Raw genomic sequence first — 18,797 nt, forward strand, 5'->3', positions numbered from 1 at the left:
ACTATTTTAAAGCATGAAGAATTTTTGTCATTTGGTGATCAAATCAAAGGTGAGTTTTAAGGGAAATAATTATTGACTACAGGAGGACTTTAAGTAAATGGAGTATGGAGAGTATTATGGTACACAGTATGGATATATATATATTTTTTTTTTGTAAACCGAATTGTAATCCATCCATACAATTGACATGATCTGCCATATTAAACCCAGACAATTTATTTCTACCTTCTGGAACTTTTCTCATGCAGCTGCAGAGAATGAGGAAGAGAGTTATTGAAACAAAAAAAAAAAAAAAAAAAATAGCCAGTTACATGATTGGTTGAGTCTAATCGAATAGAAAAAATCAACAGTATTGTTCTACTAGTACTTTCCCTTGGACTGAGTGTTTTCGAAATATCAGCAAGGACAAATCCTTCAAGAAATGATAATAACCAGTTAAATAGGCCAATAGCCTAAGGATAACTTTTCATGTTCTTATGTTTTTATATGTTTTTCTGTATAAAGACAGCATGTGGATGTTTAATATGAGATACAATATGCTACATATGTATTAGATGTACATTCCCCAGGGTCGTCTTTTAAACAAACATTGATTGTATTGTTGTCATATATCATGCTGCCTCCTTCACGTCCTCCAGTAACTTTCGATTTCGTTCTGTGAAGTGCAGAACCAGTGGATCAGGTTGACTCGCGCAGTTTGGAGGCTCACACACACTTCACAGCTCAAACACACTTCACAGCTCACGGTCTTCGGTAAGTACAAGATTAAACATCAGATCTGTCCTTGTATTTAGCCTACTCGATGTGTCGATATTTCTGTCGAGTGACCGAGTAAAATCCTGGAACTGCGCTGTTATTTTAATAACCATATTTATCGTCATTTCGAACATCGAAAGCCACTGACTTCTGCAGTCTAAAGAATAAAAAGCTTAATGCGAGCAAATATGTGTGAAGATGGACATTCACCTTCAGGTCTATCAAATTGTAACAAAATGTCTAAAAATGTCTGCAGCTACGCGAAATGAAAATGAAACTAAACTCGATTCTCTTTAATCGCGGCTATCAACGATAGGCTACTTAGCCTACAAATTGTGCATTTGACAGCAATGCTGTACATTTTAACATCGACTTTTTTACCATCGAATTTAAAGGTCTGATGTTTCCCATAATTTCCTCTCTCTTTCTTTTTTGCATTCACCAAGATTGTAAACTAGGCCTACTGTCTATCTTATACGTTTGAACAATAACAATTGTAAAAATATGGAGCATTTACAGTTTGTTTGTGAACTAAAAAACACTAATTTGTCACTAATTTGGGTATTAGGCCTAATTAATCAGAGCCACAGTTTGGTTTCAGTTGCTGTTCGGAGATTCTCTCGCAGTCATGTCACAGGATCAGACGGATGTGGAAATGAAGGATGTTGACCCATCAGTGAGTAACAGAGTAACTTTATTATTCATTTATGAATCACATGCAGGTCTTATATAACCTATATCAATATGACAATGTCACATAAAGCAAATGGGATTTATAATTTAGGTAATTTTCAGTTTTGTTTTGTTTTTTAATTTTAAAATAAAGGTTCTTTATTGACATTGATGGTTCATACAATGGAACTTTTCGATTGCACAAAATGATCTTTATGGTTGAAAAGAGTTAATTAGATTATTAAAATGTTTTTAGACTGATTATGAGATTTTTCGCCATCTGCACTGTGATTGGCTGGATTTGTTGTCATTGCATTGCACTCATTACAAGATCACGTGGCAATAATATCAGACAAGTTTTGTCGGAGACGTTTGACACAGCAAAAGCAATACTCAGCCATAAGTCATATAGTGTGAGCTTACCTTTAGTTGGCTTGTGAGATTTATATTCCACACTTCAGAAAATGTTATGTATTTTCCGGTAAGGGAACATAGTGAGCAATAATGGATCCTTTTCACATTTCCAGGGTTCTCAGAAACGTTGTCATAGTTGGGTAAACGTCTATAGCAAATATAATTTTTCTATTCCCATTTTGCTCCAATAGCAAAAGAAAATTTGTTTCCACAGCTTTCCCTTTCAGGGAAAAAAGATTGTATTATGTTGGTCAGAAGAGAGATAGATGTCAAATTTGCCATTACTCTCTCAGCCGTTGTATTAGAAACACCCTCGAAGCAGCATTACTTTGTTTTAATGCAATGCAATATAACACAAAGTATAGGGTTTAATAAATACAAATTACTTTTTTTAAAAATGGAAATATTAAAAAAATGTACTGCATTTGCAATACTGTTAAATGTGGAAATGTGTCATCACAGTCTGTGTCCTTGGTTTTTCACTGTATTGTGGGACTTTTTAGGGAGTGAATGCACTGGACGGATTTTGCATTTGAGACAGCTCTTAAAATGACTAGGGAACTGATTGAGACGCAGCATACGTTTTTTTTTTTTGGAGACAATGTGATAATGTACATGAGCATAGAATGTGGCCTCTGCACTTTTAATAAAATTTAAATTCATCCCCTACACTTTTGCACTGGGCAATTGTTTTCTTATAGAGGTTTTCATGGGGCAATGTGTATTTATAAATCCAGATATAAAATTCACACAGACATGTTTGAATTCTTTAAAAAATATATATTTATTATTCTCTATGTAGTTTTGTAACTCTGTGTAAGACTGGAAGAACTGGAAGATCTCCCAAACTCACACAAGAATCAATATGGTTTTAATGTGAACAATTATCATACAGTTTATACATGTTTGATATCATTTTAAATGTATCAGTGCGACTGGTACAAATGTTTCATTCCCAAAGAAGTAAACCAGAAGGTAATAAAGTTCTTAAGAGTTTAGAGATAACATGCACACATAAGGGTGTGTCTTCCAGGTAAATGGCCCTCTGCTCTGAGAAGCTGTTAACAGTGTCCCGCTGTTAGCAGGTGTTTGCCCCCAGTAAGCCTGGTCATTTTCCACGGTGAACCCATATTTACATTTGAAATGAGGTCTGTCTCAGATCAGCCCGTGAAAGTTGAGAGCGGCCTAGACTCTCAGCATTCATGTATTTCCTAATGTCGGGTTTGCATCTTTTCTCTTTATTCCAGAGCATTTGATGTTATTGTATTGATTATAATTGAACTGATTATGAAATTGGCATGATACATTTACCTGACATAATAAATTATTACATTTTGATTATTCTAATTGACTTTGACATTATGTTCTTTCAAGAGTTTAAAAAGAATAGTAAAACATTCGCTCACACTTAATAATGCATAGATATCATTAAAACCTTTTCATTTGAGTCAGATGAAAGAACGAGAAAATTTAACCCAAAATACTTTGCCACGAGAAAAGACAGTAACACGCAGAGACCTTCGGTGCTGGACGGACGACCCTCATTGGCCTGATCCAGCGCGGCTTTACACTCTGACAACTATTGAATATTGACTGACTCATAGCTGTAAGCTATAACTATAAACATCATATCTGCAATTTTACATGATATATAGCCGAATTCAAAAGGCTGAGCACTGAAACAATATAATCCATATGATGGAAATGTAGCATTTAACATTATTTAAAATTAAGATGTGGCATTCTGATATTGGTCTTTATTTATATATTTCTCTTTCATTATTGCTCTAATGTAACTTTTTTTCTGTATTGTCAATAGGCTGAAAATACAGGCAGCCACGGGTTGTCAGGGCAGGCGAATTCCCATCATACCATAACAACAGCCTTTTCACAGGTGAGGAGAATTTTTAAGAAAAACACTTGCTATTCAGATCCTTTAGTTTATTTGCAATAGTGCTGAATGAGTGACTATTCCTGAACCGTGGACTAGAATAGAATAAAATAAAGTAGTGTGTAATGTATGTGCAAGTATCTATTGCTATGGGCACAATTTTCAATATGTATACATAGTTCCTACATGACGTCACAACATACGGGCATTTGCAGACCCGGCGCCATTTCTGTTGGCAGGCTGTGGGCAGAACATTAGAAAAAAAAGCTGAAACGAGTTAATGCCGTGATAAAAAGTGAAAAAGGTCATCTCCTGCTGGGTCAATGGATGTCCAAATCGTGTCGGAGGTTCAGTTAAATTTGGATTTTACAGTATACCCGTCACCGTCAGCCGTCATTAGACTTCATGAATGTGAGAAGACTAAGCTTTTTTCAGAACAATGACAGAGGTTATGGCTGGCGAGGATAAACAGGAAAGAAACTCCCTCAAAACAAATATAAGTTAACACTTTGCAGTTTGAATGCTGTCTTTTATGAACAAAATGACGAGGTATTAAAAACACACAAAAACATTATTGTTTCCACTAGTAGGGAGGTTAAGCCCAAAAAATAGGCCTTTGACTTCAAGTCATGATGCAAAGGTCTCCTTTGGTATGGAAGTACCTTAGGGTCATACAAATCAATTTATCCTAAGACACAAGTGAGATCACACTTTGTATCAGAAATAAACATGTTTTTTCAAAAATGGCCGCCAATGCGCCGAAAATACTCTAGAGCCCATATCTTTGCTTCTGTTATCGCTATAATTAAAAATTTTGGTGTCAAAGTGTACATTTTTGGGGTCAAGGAATCCAATAAAATTGGTTTCAAGTTTAGAAAAATAATAATTTTCCCCATACCATGACAATTGGGGGTAAATATGCACATTTCACATAAAAATTGTCATCAGAGTGACTTTACTTATCTTTTCGTTCAAAAACTTTAATTTTGTATTTAAGCAGTGCAGCTACTTCTGTACATTACATTTGTCCTAAGTAGCATGAGATTTCGACCAGTCTGGAGTAGCCTATAGCATATCAGTTCCTGCAACAACACATCCCATCTGCACCAGGAGCTGTGACAGCTGTTGAAGGTCAGAGGTGACAGGTGAACACTTTGAGGTTCGTATGACTTTCTCATTAAATAGAAAAGTGTTTTTAATGTTAGATGACTAATAAATAGCTAGCTAGTTGACTATGGAAAAAAAACCTAAGAGGGAAAACCTCTTTTCTCGAGAATACTGAAGCCAAAAATTATCCTTATAATTTTTATTAATTAAAACACACTTGCTGCAGCTGCGACGCATTTCTGATTGACCCTGAGGCGAAACAGATCGGATGCCCAAGCTCGAGACGCCACTCGTGCTTTCAGCCACCACTGCAGTGGGCGCATGCGAAACAGACCCAGCTGGAGTACTAATGATGATGAGGCCCAGCATTTTCTGAAATCTCTTGAGCGGGACTATAGTGCCGCAATGTTCAGTATGCGCTCTGGCGATAATCGCGCTGTCATTGACAGCGAGTTCAGCTCTGTGCCCAGAAAGGATATTTCCTGGCTGGGGGACAGCGAGCTCTTCGCACAATTGACTGTGAGACCAAGATTCTCGAGGTGTTCGAGTAATATGGTCCTGTGTTCTATGAGCTCTGAATGAGATCAGGCTAGAATCAGCCAATCGTCCAAATAGTTCAAAGCTTGTATGCCCTGAAGTTTCAGGGGCGCGAGAGCAGCATCCATGCACATCATAATATACAGGATGCCAGGGACAGGCCGAACGGTAGGACTGTGTATTGATATGCCTGGCCCTCGAAGGCGAATCTCAAAAATCGCCTGTGACGATAGAATGTCAGACTCACTGTCAGATCCACAGAGACTTGTGCTCTGAAAGAGTGGCAAGTACTTTGGGGACATAATCATGTCTTGGTTTGAGGATGACCTTTGAGTCATTAGGCCCAAACTCAAGGCACGACGCGCTAACAGAAAGTGCGTGTAAGTCACCCACCAGCTTGACTGAGGCGATAGCCACCAGAAAGGCTGTTTTCAATGAGAAATACTTAAGGTCCACAGACTGTAGAGGTTCGAAAGGGGCACCCTTCATGGCCTCCAGGACCAAGGAAAGGTCCGAGTGGGGGCGAGGAGGGTTCATCCTTCTAGCTCCCCTGAGGAAGCGGACTACAAGGTCGTTCCTACCCAGTGACTGGCCATGCGAATGTTTGACAAACGCAGCAATAGCCGCCACATATACCTTGAGGATGGATGGGGATCTACCCTTATCCAAGAGCTCCTGTAGAAAGGAGAGAACCTCCGACACCCCACAATCTTGTGGATCCAGGTTGCGAGCTGAGCACCAACCTGAGAACACTGACCACTTGGAAGCACAAAGCCGTCTAGTAGAGGGCGCTCTAGCTTGCGTAATCGTGTTCAACACTCCGTCGGGGAGACTGACGGGTACCCGTTGATGGCCCACACATGCAGAGCCCAAAGCTCGGGTCGTGGGTGCCAAATCGTACCCCCGGCCTATGAGAGGAGATCTCTCCTCAACGGGACAGGCCACGGAGGCAAGCTCTGAAGCTGCATCAGCTCCGGAAAGCAAACTTGATTCGGCCAGAACGGAGCTACTAGAAGTACACAGGAAACGTTCTCCCTTATACGCTTGATTACCTGTGGTAACAGCATGATCGGAGGGAAAGCATAGAGAGGGCGGCTGGGCCAGTGATGGGCCAGCGCGTCCTTGTTCTTTGTGAAGCATATTGGACACTGAGCATTGTCTTGAGATGCAAAGAGGTCGACTTCTGCTGTGCCAAAGGTGTCCCACAACAGCTGAACTGTCTGAGGGTGGAGGGACCATTCCCCTGGGGGAACGTTGTCCCTGGACAGCCTGTCTGGACGCACATTAAGATGGCCTGGCACATGCGCTGCTCTCAGCGAGAGTAGGTTGCGCTGAACCCATACAAGGATGCATTCTGCCAGTGCATGAAGGTTCCGTGATCTCAGACTGCCCTGGCGATTTATGTGGGAAACCACCGACATGTTGTCCATGCGGAACAGGACATGGTGGCCCTTTAGAAGGGGAAGGAAGAACCGCAAGGCGTTCTCGACCGCCTTCATCTCTAGACAGTTTATGTGCAAGCTCTTTTCTTGGCTTGACCACAGGCCAAAAGTCGGTCTGCCCTCATAGAGGGCGCCCCAGCCCGAATTGGAGGCGTCTGTCGAAACCACTATCAGTTTAAAGAAGAAGAAGAAGAAGTTTTATTTATATAGCGCCTTTCCAAAGCTCAAGGTCGCTTTACATGGTACCTTTATAATACATTTAACACTGACGCACAACTTTACAATCACAAAGGACACATATAATCACATTTAGGCGAAGTACATGTTAAACAGATATGTTTTTAACTGTGTCTTGAAAGCAGTCACTGATGAGATATTTCGAAGTGAAAGGGGCAGTGAATTCCATAATGTTGGCGCATTAACACTGAATGACCTTCCACCTACTGTAGATAATCGAAAACGAGGGATGGACAGTAAACCAAGTTCAGTTGATCTGAGAGAGCGTGCAGGACGGTAGGTGAAAAGTAGATCAGACAAATATGGGGGTGCAAGACCGTTTAATGCCTTATATGTTAAAAGCAATACCTTAAAGTGGATACGTGATGAAACGGGTAACCAGTGAAGGTCATGAAGCACCGGAGTGATGTGAGCAGAACGCCTGGTGGAGGTGAGAACTCTTGCTGCTGAGTTTTGGACGTACTGCAATCTTGCAATAAGTTTTTTGGGAAGGCCAAGAAATAAAGGATTGCAATAATCCAGACGTGATGTGATTAATGCATGAATTAAGAGTTCGGCGTCAGCTAAAGTGAGAGATGGTCTTAGACGAGCAATATTTCGAAGATGAAAGAAAGAGTTTTTAACAATGGAAGAAATATGAGAGCCAAAAGACAGAGTTGAGTCAAATAAGACACAGAGGTTGCGAGTCAGTGATGAAGGCTTTATATGGAAACCATCAATATAGAAGGACTGGTCCATCCTTTTGACTGAAACTGGAGAACCAATCACTAATATCTCAGTTTTATTATCATTTAATTTGAGGAAGTTAAGGGACATCCAATGCTTTATGTCCCTGATGCATGCAGTGAGTGAGTCAGGCAGGGATGGTCTATCGGAGCTGGTGGTGAGGTAAATTTGGATGTCATCTGCATAGCAATGGAATTGTAGTCCATGCCTGCGTATGATGCTACCAAGTGGGTGTATGTAGATGATAAACAAGAGTGGACCAAGAACCGAACCTTGAGGAACGCCCCGTGTAAGTAAATTGGTGGCAGAATTATGACCTTGTATGGTGATATAATACATTCTGTCAGTGATATAGGAAATAAGCCAGGAAAGAGCGGAACCAGTGATACCAATATCAGAAAGCCGAGAAATAAGCAATTCATGGCAGACTGTGTCAAAAGCGGCGCTTATATCAAGGAGCATCAAGATGTTTATTAACCCTGAATCCATCGATGAGAGAATGTCGTTAACCACACGCAGAAGAGCAGTTTCAGTGCTGTGAGATGGGCGAAAACCCGACTGAAAAGGTTCAAAAAGACCATTCATATCCAAATAAGAGCGTAATTGAGAAGCAACAACCTTTTCAAGGATTTTGCTTAAGAATGTTAGGTTTGATATCGGTCTGTAATTGTCCATGTTTAGGTGATCAAGGCCAGGTTTTTTAAGAATGGGAGTCACTGCAGCAGTTTTTAATTCCGCTGGGACAATGGCACGGGCTAAACTACAGTTTATCATGTGAGTTATGAATGGTGCGACCTCGAGGACGCACTTCTTAAGTAGAACAGTAGGTGTAGGATCGAGCCGGCAGGATGTAGAATTTGACTTCACAATTAGGTCACTTATGGCAACAGGAGTAGTCAGAGTAAAAGTAGAGAGAGGGTTTGACAAGTGGGCTGGTCCAGTTATCATTAAGTTTGAGTCGCTTGTATGCTTGTTTTTGGTGATGGAAGAAGTGATAGACATCAATTTGTCTGAAAAGAATTTAGAGAAGCTATTTACAAGCTCCACAGAGCCTGACATAACATGTTGTGGTGGATTTGTTAGTTTGTTAACCATAGCAAAGAGTGATTTGGGTCTGCACGAGGAATTTCTAATAGTGGAGGAGAAATAAGTGGATCTTGCATTGTTAAGGACGGTCCGGTAGTTGAGCAGGTGTTCTTTAAAAGCTAAAGAGTGCACAATGAGTCCAGTTTTCCTGTATAGTCTTTCTAGACGGCGACCCTCAGTTTTCATCATCCGAAGTTCGGGAGTGAACCAGGGTGAGGCACGAGTAGATGGAGTTTAGAGATTACTCCCAGTTTTACACCTGTCTGATACCAGTCGACCGCCTTCCAGGGCTCCAGAGCTGTGACAGTTCTGAGTTACCTTGAGACGTAAACGACCGGATGCCCATGCTTGACGCAGGACCCGCATCTTCAACCAGTGCTGTAAAGGGCGCATGCGAAGCAGACCTAAACGAAGAAATTAAGTTGTGAATGGACTGTGTGTTTGGCATGCGTTTTTTAATAAAAAATTGCATTTTTTTTTTATGACAATTTACTTCCAATTGTCATGTTAAGGACAACATTATTGTTTTTTAGTCTTGGAACCTATTTTATTGGACTCCTTGACCACAAAAATGTACCCGTTGATACCAAATTTGTCATTATAGCTATAACAGAAGCAAAGATATGGGCCTCTCAAGTATGGTCGGCGGCCATTTTTAAAAAATGTGCGTATATAAGATACAAAATGTGATCTCACTTGTGTCTTAGGATAAATCAATTTCTATGCCCCTAAGGTACTTCCATACCAAAGGGGACCTTTGCATCATGACTTGAAGTCAAAAGTCACTTAACCTCCCTACTACACTGTTTGATCGCGATCGCGCCTCTCTCTCTCTCACTCTCACACACAAACGCACATTCCAGCATTGCAATCTCAGATTATGTCCCTAAAGAACCCGCGTATAAAGTAGTTCCGCATTTATTTTTAGATTCATGCACGGAACCCTGACGCCCGTACCGTTTCGGTTCAATACGAATACATGTACCGTTCCACCCCTATTCTTCAGTGTACAAATAAGTACATGCATATAACAGAAAGCACCGATGACTGTTTTAAGGGGAACATAGGAATTAAATTGTGGAGGCTATGTCTCTTTTGTCTCTTCATGATTTGCGTAACATTATAAATAGAAAGAAATATTCGAAATTTGCTGGTAAAACTCCCCAGATTAGTCATTCAGAGATGCCGTCTCCGGGGAGGTCACGTGACATTGGTTGGCCTGTGGGAACTATGTATACAGTGCAATATACAATACAACATGCAATATATAGTACACACCATGCACACCTCTTTCTTTTTTTCTTAAAACATACGGTAGTACATTTGAATTTAAACATATTAAGAGCTTTCTGAAAACAAAACTTCTGAAATTATGGCTGCATCCCTGGTAAAATGAATAAATATTAAACTCCATACCTGTTTGCTTTGTGTTGCTATTTTTATTTTTTTATTTTTTACAGAGGACAGCTACTGTCCTCTTAATGCAACTTCAACAATGGCTGGATGATATGACTATATAGTTGTGATGATATAAAGTGTCAGTCAATAGAGATTTTGCTATATGGTTGTATGTAAATATATCCGTGCAGCACAGGACTGCTTAAAGTTTTTGTCACTCTAGAGTAATAAAGAAAGATGCATGAATGAGAAAATAAGCTCATGATGTGCTTGATGTTAAAAAGGAGATGTAAATAAACAGTGAAAATGACTAAGGGACAGTTCACCCAAAAATGTAAAGTCTGTCATCATTTACTCACCCTCAAGTTGTTCCAAACCTGTAAGAATTTCTTTCTTCGACTGAACACAAAAGAAGATGTTTTGAAGAATGTCGGAAACCATAGAGTTGATGGACCCCATTAACTTCCATAGTATTTTGTCCCATAAACTCATACAGGTTTAGAACATCGTGAGGGTGCGTAAATAATGACAGAATTTTCATTTTTGAGTGAACTATCCCTTTAATACTGAAGTACAAGGTCCAAATTGCGTTTTCTTTTGTGATCTACTGTGCATGAACTGTCAAATACACCCAAAATTTGGTCAAAATGCCTGTTCAGCAAGTGTTAATGTAAATAGTCGGTTATAGGGGAGAAAATCGATGTCAATATATTGGATCCATGTCTTAGGTCTTAAAATAAAGGCAGTCTAATAGCCTTTCCGGATGTGACAGGTTTCCTCGCACTCGTCATCAGAGAAGAGAAGAGATGTCACTGCAAGACGGAGGAAAAGATTACAAGGCACATACATTTAAAACAATAAATATGTGCACAGAGAAATCATTTATAATAAATACTGCAGCATTCCATTAAAAAACAAGAATTGTTCATTTTGATTTCATGTTGAATTTAAGATATACTGAGCATGGATGTTGTTGGATTGTGGCAAGTAAAAATAAATATTGATTTTATTGATATTAATATTAGGGGATACAGTGGACCTTTACTCCTGTGAGCAGTGATGATTATCCAATGGGGGATTTGAGTCAGGATAATAATAATCAGGTGAGTACCAGTCACAGCACAGTAGCAATGTATATAGAGAATTTTTTGAAAATAGAAGTTATTTTAAATAAAACAAATAAATAAAAACAATACAGTATATTTAAAGTTTATTGTAATTTCACAAAAAGAGGTACTCAGGGTATCTGTGGCCCTGTAGTCACTGAACAACCCACAGCATCAGTGGACATGAAATGGGACATGATCCCTGTAGCAGTCACGGGTTTGATTCCCACTTTCCCAGGGAATACAAGAGCCGATCAAATGTGTTCCTTTAAAGCAGAAGTTGCTCTGGATGAGTGTCTGTAAAATGTAGAAATCTAAAGGTCATTAATAAAACTTTGAAACAAACAAAATAATCGCTAAAACTTGTTGATTCCAAAGTATCACTCGAGCAATGTGAATTTTACTAAAAATAGGATTTTAAATAAATAAATTGCATTTTAATTTTAAAATGTATTATTTAAAATATTTTTTGAATGGTGTTGTTTCCCCCCCTGAATGTTAGTTGGACTTATACACAGATCCAGACTCTAGAACTCAAAACTTCCCAACGGATCAAACACACAGTTCAGACTCACACAGAAATGAGGTACTGACTAAAGAACAGAAATTGGCCCGAGATAATGAGTCCCATTAATAGCAAAATACATTCATGACATATTGAGAATGGTTGTTAGTTTGTAGCTGTCAATAAGAACAAAATAAAGTGGCTATTATTTATTACATTGATATGAAAACAGAGAACATTTGTTCTTGATTCAGCAGGTTCAACTGATGCAAAACAATCATTTTCTTAATGGTCAGGTGAGAAATAAACAGTTTATCACCTCTAACACATATTTTAGTAAAATGTATGAGAAAGTAATTGTATTAAATGAAATATGTTTGAAGTCGTTCTTTAAAAAAAACACTTATAGTTGTAATCCCACAAACTGAGTAATATTGTCACTCTCTCAGGGTACCAGTGGCCCTGTCGTCACTAAACAACCCAGCTCCAGTGAACAACAGCTTCCCACGCAGAGTCATGATCATCCGGTAAACACTGCTCTTCTAGGACATGTAGCTACTATTGAAATGCATCACAAAGACAGCTAGAAATGGGTTGGGCTAGATTATGTTTCCATTCCTTTTTTTTATTATTATTTATGATTCAATTAATTTTCGGTACCTTTCTGTCCAACAACAGATGACTAAATCATATATGAAATGCACTGTATTTTAACAGTATTTTGAACAAACAGAGTTACATCTATATACAACTAAAGTAAATAATTTTACCCGTCATCTTTAGATGTTTGGGCTTAATTTGATGTTTTGAACGATATAGGACTTCGGTTTAGACAGTGTGTTTCCTTGTTTGTTTGCCACTGAACATGCTGTAAAAAATATCCGTGGGGTATTTTCAGCTAATACTTCACATACACACTCAACAGAGTGCAGACAACAGACAACAGAGACTTATTTTACATCTTGTAAAAAGTTGCATGATACCACTTCTTTAAATAATTTTTAAATGGTGTTTAAGATGTTTTTTCTCCTGAATGTTAGGACACAAGCGCTGGAGGTCAAGAGTCTAGACCACCTCAAAATGACATGAAGCATCAAAACATCCCAACAGATCAAACACACAGTTCAGACTCACAGCGAAATGAGGTACTGAGTAAAGAACAGAAATTGACCCGTAGATATTGAGTCTTGTGGCGGATAACAAAATAAGACATAGTACTGTGTTGCTAAATGGCATGCAATTAAATTTAAAATATATTGCATGTATGATGGAGAAAATGCTGTATGCTTTATGAATACTGTGGCTGTTAGCCATTTGACAAAATAGTATTGTCTCTGAGGCATGGTACAAACATGTTATTCGTGGTAAATCAAGGAAACAAGAGATTCAAACAGACTGTGTTGAGCTAAATAAGTGTCTGTAGGCTATATGTTGTTTTATCATTTTTCAGGGCTTGTTTTGTTTGTTCTAAGGATGGCTCAGCTACACAAAAAGTGCCTCACATCTCTTGCAAAATGAAGCAATGCATTCAAAATATCACAAACATAGAGAATTGTGTGTTTTGGTTTGCAAAAAGTTTTTTAATGAAATTGAAAAACGTGTCGAAGGCCGGGAATTAGTGTGGTTTTGCAGATATGGTGTGTGATTCTGGTGTTTGAGTGTCAGGTTTCAGAAATTGTGTGACAAGTAAGGATTTTGAGTGTAAGCAGTTGAAAAAAAAACTGTTAAACGTCAACATCAACATGTATAAACCCGATCAGGTAAAAAACATGGGCGGTTGTTCAGTGGTTCGCCGCTGGGGGGCGATCTCAGTGAACCCGCATGATTCATGCGCTGCGTCTGAAAACACAAACGCTGCCTTCAGAGGATGCGTTTCAAGGTAGGAAAGCATCAAGGAACGTCCAAATACAATGCTAGTTTCACTTGATGTTTGAAGGCAGCATTGATTCTTTATATTCTGTGACAGTAGACAGGTGAGCTAAAAAATAAAGATGGTGTCTGAAAGTGGCGGTTAGTGGTCAGTTTGTTTGTAAATGTACGTTTTTGACCAACGTTTACCACTTCTGATGGCATTTCTAGCGAGAAATTACTATTGTAGTAATTAAATATTCGCTTAGTCATCACCAAAGCTCGCTCTATTTTGCTGTAGATCATTAAACTGTTTCGCTGCCTCATAACTCTGTCTGAAATCAGTTTCGTGAGGTGTCTTCGTGCTCAAACACTGCAGGTCAGCTGTCGAAGTTTTCGGACACAGAGATGATCGACCCCAGAAGTGAAACGCTGATTAACATTAATGATGTAACGAGGCACTGTTTGTTTTTACGGAAATCACGTGTCGTAAACCATGGATTCGTAAAGGTTTCGAAACTTCATGTAGCAGTATTTCGAAAGCGCCCATCACTAATTCTAGCGGTTCTTTAAAAAAAATATTTTAATCCCAAAATCGTACGTGTCTTTAATGCAGACGTATAAATCTATAGGTCAATAAAAAAAACTTACGTAAACAAACCAAAAGCAAAGAATTCATAAAAAAGTGCTACACGGGGTGTGGATTCCTTATCTCGGTGCTCTTTGGATGTAAGGGTTCAGCTCAAAAAAATAAAGATATTCCAAGGCTTTAGAATAATGTTGAAAAAGTTAAAAAGCCTTTATTTAATCATGGCTTTATCATTTAAAAACTTGTTACAAGTACACACCTACGCGTTACGGCGTACAAGCCTTCGTCAGGGTGTGTGTGTAATTTACAAACATGTTTTAATGTTTTCAACAGTATTCGAGTGCCTTGGAATAACTTTTTTTTTTAAAACAAAACCTTGTATTTGATTACAAGGTATCAATTGAGCATTGTGAATTTAACTACAAACCCCAGACCTACTTATTTAAAATATAAATACATTTTTGAATGGTGTTTTTTCCCCCTGAATGTTAGGACTTAGGTCCTTCTAAAAAAATTAGCATATTGTGATAAAATTCATTATTTTCCATAATGTAATGATAAAAATTAAACTTTCATATATTTTAGATTCATTGCACACCAACTGAAATATTTCAGGTCTTTTATTGTTTTAATACTGATGATTTAGGCCGACCAATAAAAGAAGTGTTTTTAATACAAAAAAAATGCCAACCTTCAAATAATTATGTTCAGTTATGCACTCAATACTTGGTTGGGAATCCTTTTGCAGAAATGACTGCTTCAATGCGACGGGGCATGGAGGCAATCAGCCTGTGGCACTGCTGAGGTGTTATGGAGGCCCAGGATGCTTCGATAGCGGCCTTAAGCTCATCCAGAGTGTTGGGTCTTGCGTCTCTCAACTTTCTCTTCACAATATCCCACAGATTCTCTATGGGGTTCAGGTCAGGAGAGTTGGCAGGCCAATTGAGCACAGTAATACCATGGTCAGTAAACCATTTACCAGTGGTTTTGGCACTGTGAGCAGGTGCCAGGTCGTGCTGAAAAATGAAATCTTCATCTCCATAAAGCTTTTCAGCAGATGGAAGCATGAAGTGCTCCAAAATCTCCTGATAGCTAGCTGCATTGACCCTGCCCTTGATCAAACACAGTGGACCAACACCAGCAGCTGACATGGCACCGCAGACCATCACTGACTGTGGGTACTTGACACTGGACTTCAGGCATTTCTGCATTTCCTTCTCCCCAGTCTTCCTCTAGACTCTGGCACCTTGATTTCCAAATGACATGCAAAATTTGCTTTCATCCGAAAAAAGTACTTTGGACCACTGACCAACAGTCCAGTGCTGCTTCTCTGTAGCCCAGGTCAGGCGCTTCTGCCGCTGTTTCTGGTTCAAAAGTGGCTTGACCTGGGGAATGTGGCACCTGTAGCCCATTTCCTGCACACGCCTGTGCACGGTGGCTCTGGATGTTTCTACTCCAGACTCAGTCCACTGCTTCCGCAGGTCCCCCAAGGTCTGGAATCGGTCCTTCTCCACAATCTTCCTCAGGGTCCGGTCACGTCTTCTCGTTGTGCAGCGTTTTTTGCCACACTTTTTCCTTCCCACAGACTTCCCACTGAGGTGCCTGGATACAGCACTCTGGGAACAGCCTATTTGTTCAGAAATGTCTTTCTGTGTCTTACCCTCTTGCTTGAGGGTGTCAATGATGACCTTGTGGACAGCAGTCAGGTCGGCAGTCTTACCCATGATTGCGGTTTTGAGTAATGAAACAGACTGGGAGTTTTTAAAAGCCTCAGGAATCTTTTGCAGGTGTTTAGAGTTAATTAGTTGATTCAGATGATTAGGTTAATAGCTCGTTTAGAGACCCTTTTCATGATATGCTAATTTTTTGAGATAGGAATTTTGGGTTTTCATGAGCTGTATGCCAAAATCATCAGTATTAAAATAATAAAAGACCTGAAATATTTCAGTTGGTGTGCAATGAATCTTTAAATATATGAAAGTTTAATTTTTATCATTACATTATGGAAAATAATGAACTTTATCACAATATGCTAATTTTTTGAGAAGGACCTATACAAGCGCTGGATATCAAGACTCTAGACCGTCTCCGGATGCAGTGTTGGGGTAGTTACTCAAAAAAAGTAATTAGTTACTTGTTACTAGTTACTTCTGTAAATTGTAATAAGATTACTTTACTAGTTACTGCGTTTGAAAAGTAACTTCACTACTTATTACTTTACTTTCCTGTTTCTTAATTTACCGTGTAGATACATGGACAAATATCATACCCCTATCATCACTTAGCCTGTCTGCATAGTGTTTATTGTATAAATGTATACAAAATGGCATGCACAACCATATGAAAGAACAATATACCTGTCTGCACAAAGAAATATGCCTCACTGTAAAATCCACAAACAACAGGATAAAGGAAGCTATGGTGGGGTCATTTTAAAATGGGGTCAACACACAAGTTTTAAAACACAGGCTTTGGGAAACATGACAATAAAACTCTTCTCCTGAGAACAAAACCAGCTTTTTATTTGACTCATGGCAACAAAAAAAAAAAAGTGGTCAATGAAAAATATAAAAATAAAGGTCACTTTATCACATAAAATTAAATCTTAATTTAAAATGCACTTAAGCCCATAAAAAGGAAACAGAAAATGCAATAAATTAAATAAACAAAATATCCCAAAACATTATTTTTCTCTCCTCTGACTCCTGGAGATGTGGCTTCCAGAGGCGGTAACATACCAAGTCACAAACTCTTGAACCTATTAATTAATTTTTGTGTGTTGCAATTATCTCAATACACAAAACAGAAAGTGCAACAGTGAAAACAGAAAGTGCAACAAAAAGTTTATCTCATAAACTTTATCCTATTCAATAAATTTTTCTCTCTATTCTTCGAAATAACGATTGTATCGCATAAGTAAAAGTCTTTCGAATCTTTTATCTGACAGCCTGTTCCTCCTTGGGGTCAGAACAATACTGCCCAGGCTGAAAAGCCTTTCAACCGGTGCACTTGACGGTATTGGAGTGTTGTACTGCTTTGCAATTTCCTTAATCCTGGGGAACTTGGAGAGAACATCCCACTCAGATCCAGGCAATTTTAAGTACTCCATGACTTCAGTCTCTGCTGTGTAGGAAAACTCCTCTTCAAATTCAAAAAAGTCATTGTGACTGGAGGTGGCAGGGCTCTCAACTGCTCGACTCATCAGTGGCTCTTCAGGAATCCGGCCACGACACTCAGAGATTAGCATGGTTTTAACAGCATCTCTTCTCTTCTCATCTTTGAGCCAGCGGACCTTGAATTTGGGCATTGTGGCAGCAGCCATCAGAGCATCCTTGCTGTCCAAGACAGATGCAAATCTGTCTTTGATCGCCTGTGATATGAAATAGTAGGCTACATTAGACAAACATATACAGTTCAATTATCAGCTTTTACAGCCTCATAAATTTGGGCTACATCAGCTATATTAAACTGTAGGCCTATAGCCTACACTCCAAGCTATTATTTATGGCGGCACTGAAAAAAATGATTTTGTGGTGAAGTAAATACTACAGAAAATAAATCATGTAATAAATTTACATGAAAAAGTTAGTTCAGGCAAGAATAAAAAAACTAAGTAAATTATTAATTCAATGTTATATTGTTTGAGTTAAATGTATTAAAAAAGGAAACTTCAACTAAATAGATTTTCAACCTTTTTCTAGCCAAGTTAAATTTTCTTCATTTCTTTTTTAGTTTCATTTAACGGTTAAGTAGAGTTTACTTAATTCCATATGTGAAATTTACTTTAAAAATATCCGTGCAAAAACTTGCCAAAGAAAAATTAAGTAAATTTAACTTTTTTTTTTCCGTGTAGGGCCAATTAATTGTAATATTCAATATGTGTTTACCTGTACAATAGCACCAGGCATGCCAGCTGTCATCTGGGAAAGGCCATCCTTCAACGCAAGCAACTTTGACATGAGAATCTCCAAGGTTGGCAGGAGGGTGCCGTAGTAGCAATCATCTTCTCCTTGTAGTATATCTAATGCGGTAGCAAGAGGTTTTGACACGGCACAATATTCCTTCAGGAACTGATACTCTCGCTCAGTGATGCCCTTTACACTCAGTCTAGAGAAAATGGTGTTTAAATCTCTGATTGGGATTTCTGTGATGAGAGACAAGGCATCATGAGTCGAGTTCCAGCGTGTAGCAGTGGGTATGATGAGCTTTCTTTTTAGCACATCCTCAACCTGGTCTGAAGCCACAGTAGAGCGACTAGTTTTTGTCCAGAGAGCTGCACACTTGGCGAGAGCACTTCTGTAAACTGCTTTACAGTCATTGTTACTGGTCAGCCATTTCTCCAGGTCATTTTTTGAGATTAGGTTTAGTGTATGTGATGCACAGCGCAGATGAGGTGGCAGTGAAAATGTCTCATCTGATTCTGTGGAGAGTGCTTCAGCAACATCAGTAAAAGTGACCTCCTCCTCCTCCTCATCAGATGGCT

At 38.9% G+C, this 18,797-nt stretch overlaps 1 protein-coding gene across 17 annotated transcripts in view; it reads left to right on the forward strand.

The window, feature by feature from the left end:
* The first annotated feature begins 230 nt into the window (after nucleotides 1-230).
* The window catches only part of LOC143712228 (E3 ubiquitin-protein ligase DTX3L-like), a 32,466-nt gene continuing 13,899 nt past the window's right edge, over nucleotides 231-18,797 (forward strand). Inside the window, exons 1-9 of one of the 17 annotated variants that reach the window (XM_077204544.1) lie at nucleotides 686-753; nucleotides 1,347-1,432; nucleotides 3,662-3,736; nucleotides 10,995-11,105; nucleotides 11,292-11,369; nucleotides 11,875-11,958; nucleotides 12,135-12,173; nucleotides 12,327-12,404; nucleotides 12,918-13,022. In XM_077204544.1, the coding sequence (XP_077060659.1) occupies nucleotides 11,073-11,105; nucleotides 11,292-11,369; nucleotides 11,875-11,958; nucleotides 12,135-12,173; nucleotides 12,327-12,404; nucleotides 12,918-13,022 (417 nt within the window). In that variant the 5' untranslated portion in view covers nucleotides 686-753; nucleotides 1,347-1,432; nucleotides 3,662-3,736; nucleotides 10,995-11,072. Of the gene's footprint in view, nucleotides 754-1,346; nucleotides 1,433-3,661; nucleotides 3,737-10,946; nucleotides 11,106-11,291; nucleotides 11,370-11,874; nucleotides 11,959-12,131; nucleotides 12,174-12,326; nucleotides 12,405-12,917; nucleotides 13,023-13,692; nucleotides 13,757-18,797 lie in introns of those variants that run through there. The other 16 variants (XM_077204534.1, XM_077204536.1, XM_077204535.1 and 13 more) reach the window with 16 other exon arrangements.

The sequence above is a fragment of the Siphateles boraxobius genome, unplaced genomic scaffold (assembly GCF_051911475.1).
Source record: "Siphateles boraxobius isolate OS27281-9 unplaced genomic scaffold, OSU_SipBor_1 5, whole genome shotgun sequence".
NCBI classification, from domain to species: Eukaryota; Metazoa; Chordata; class Actinopteri; order Cypriniformes; family Leuciscidae; genus Siphateles; species Siphateles boraxobius.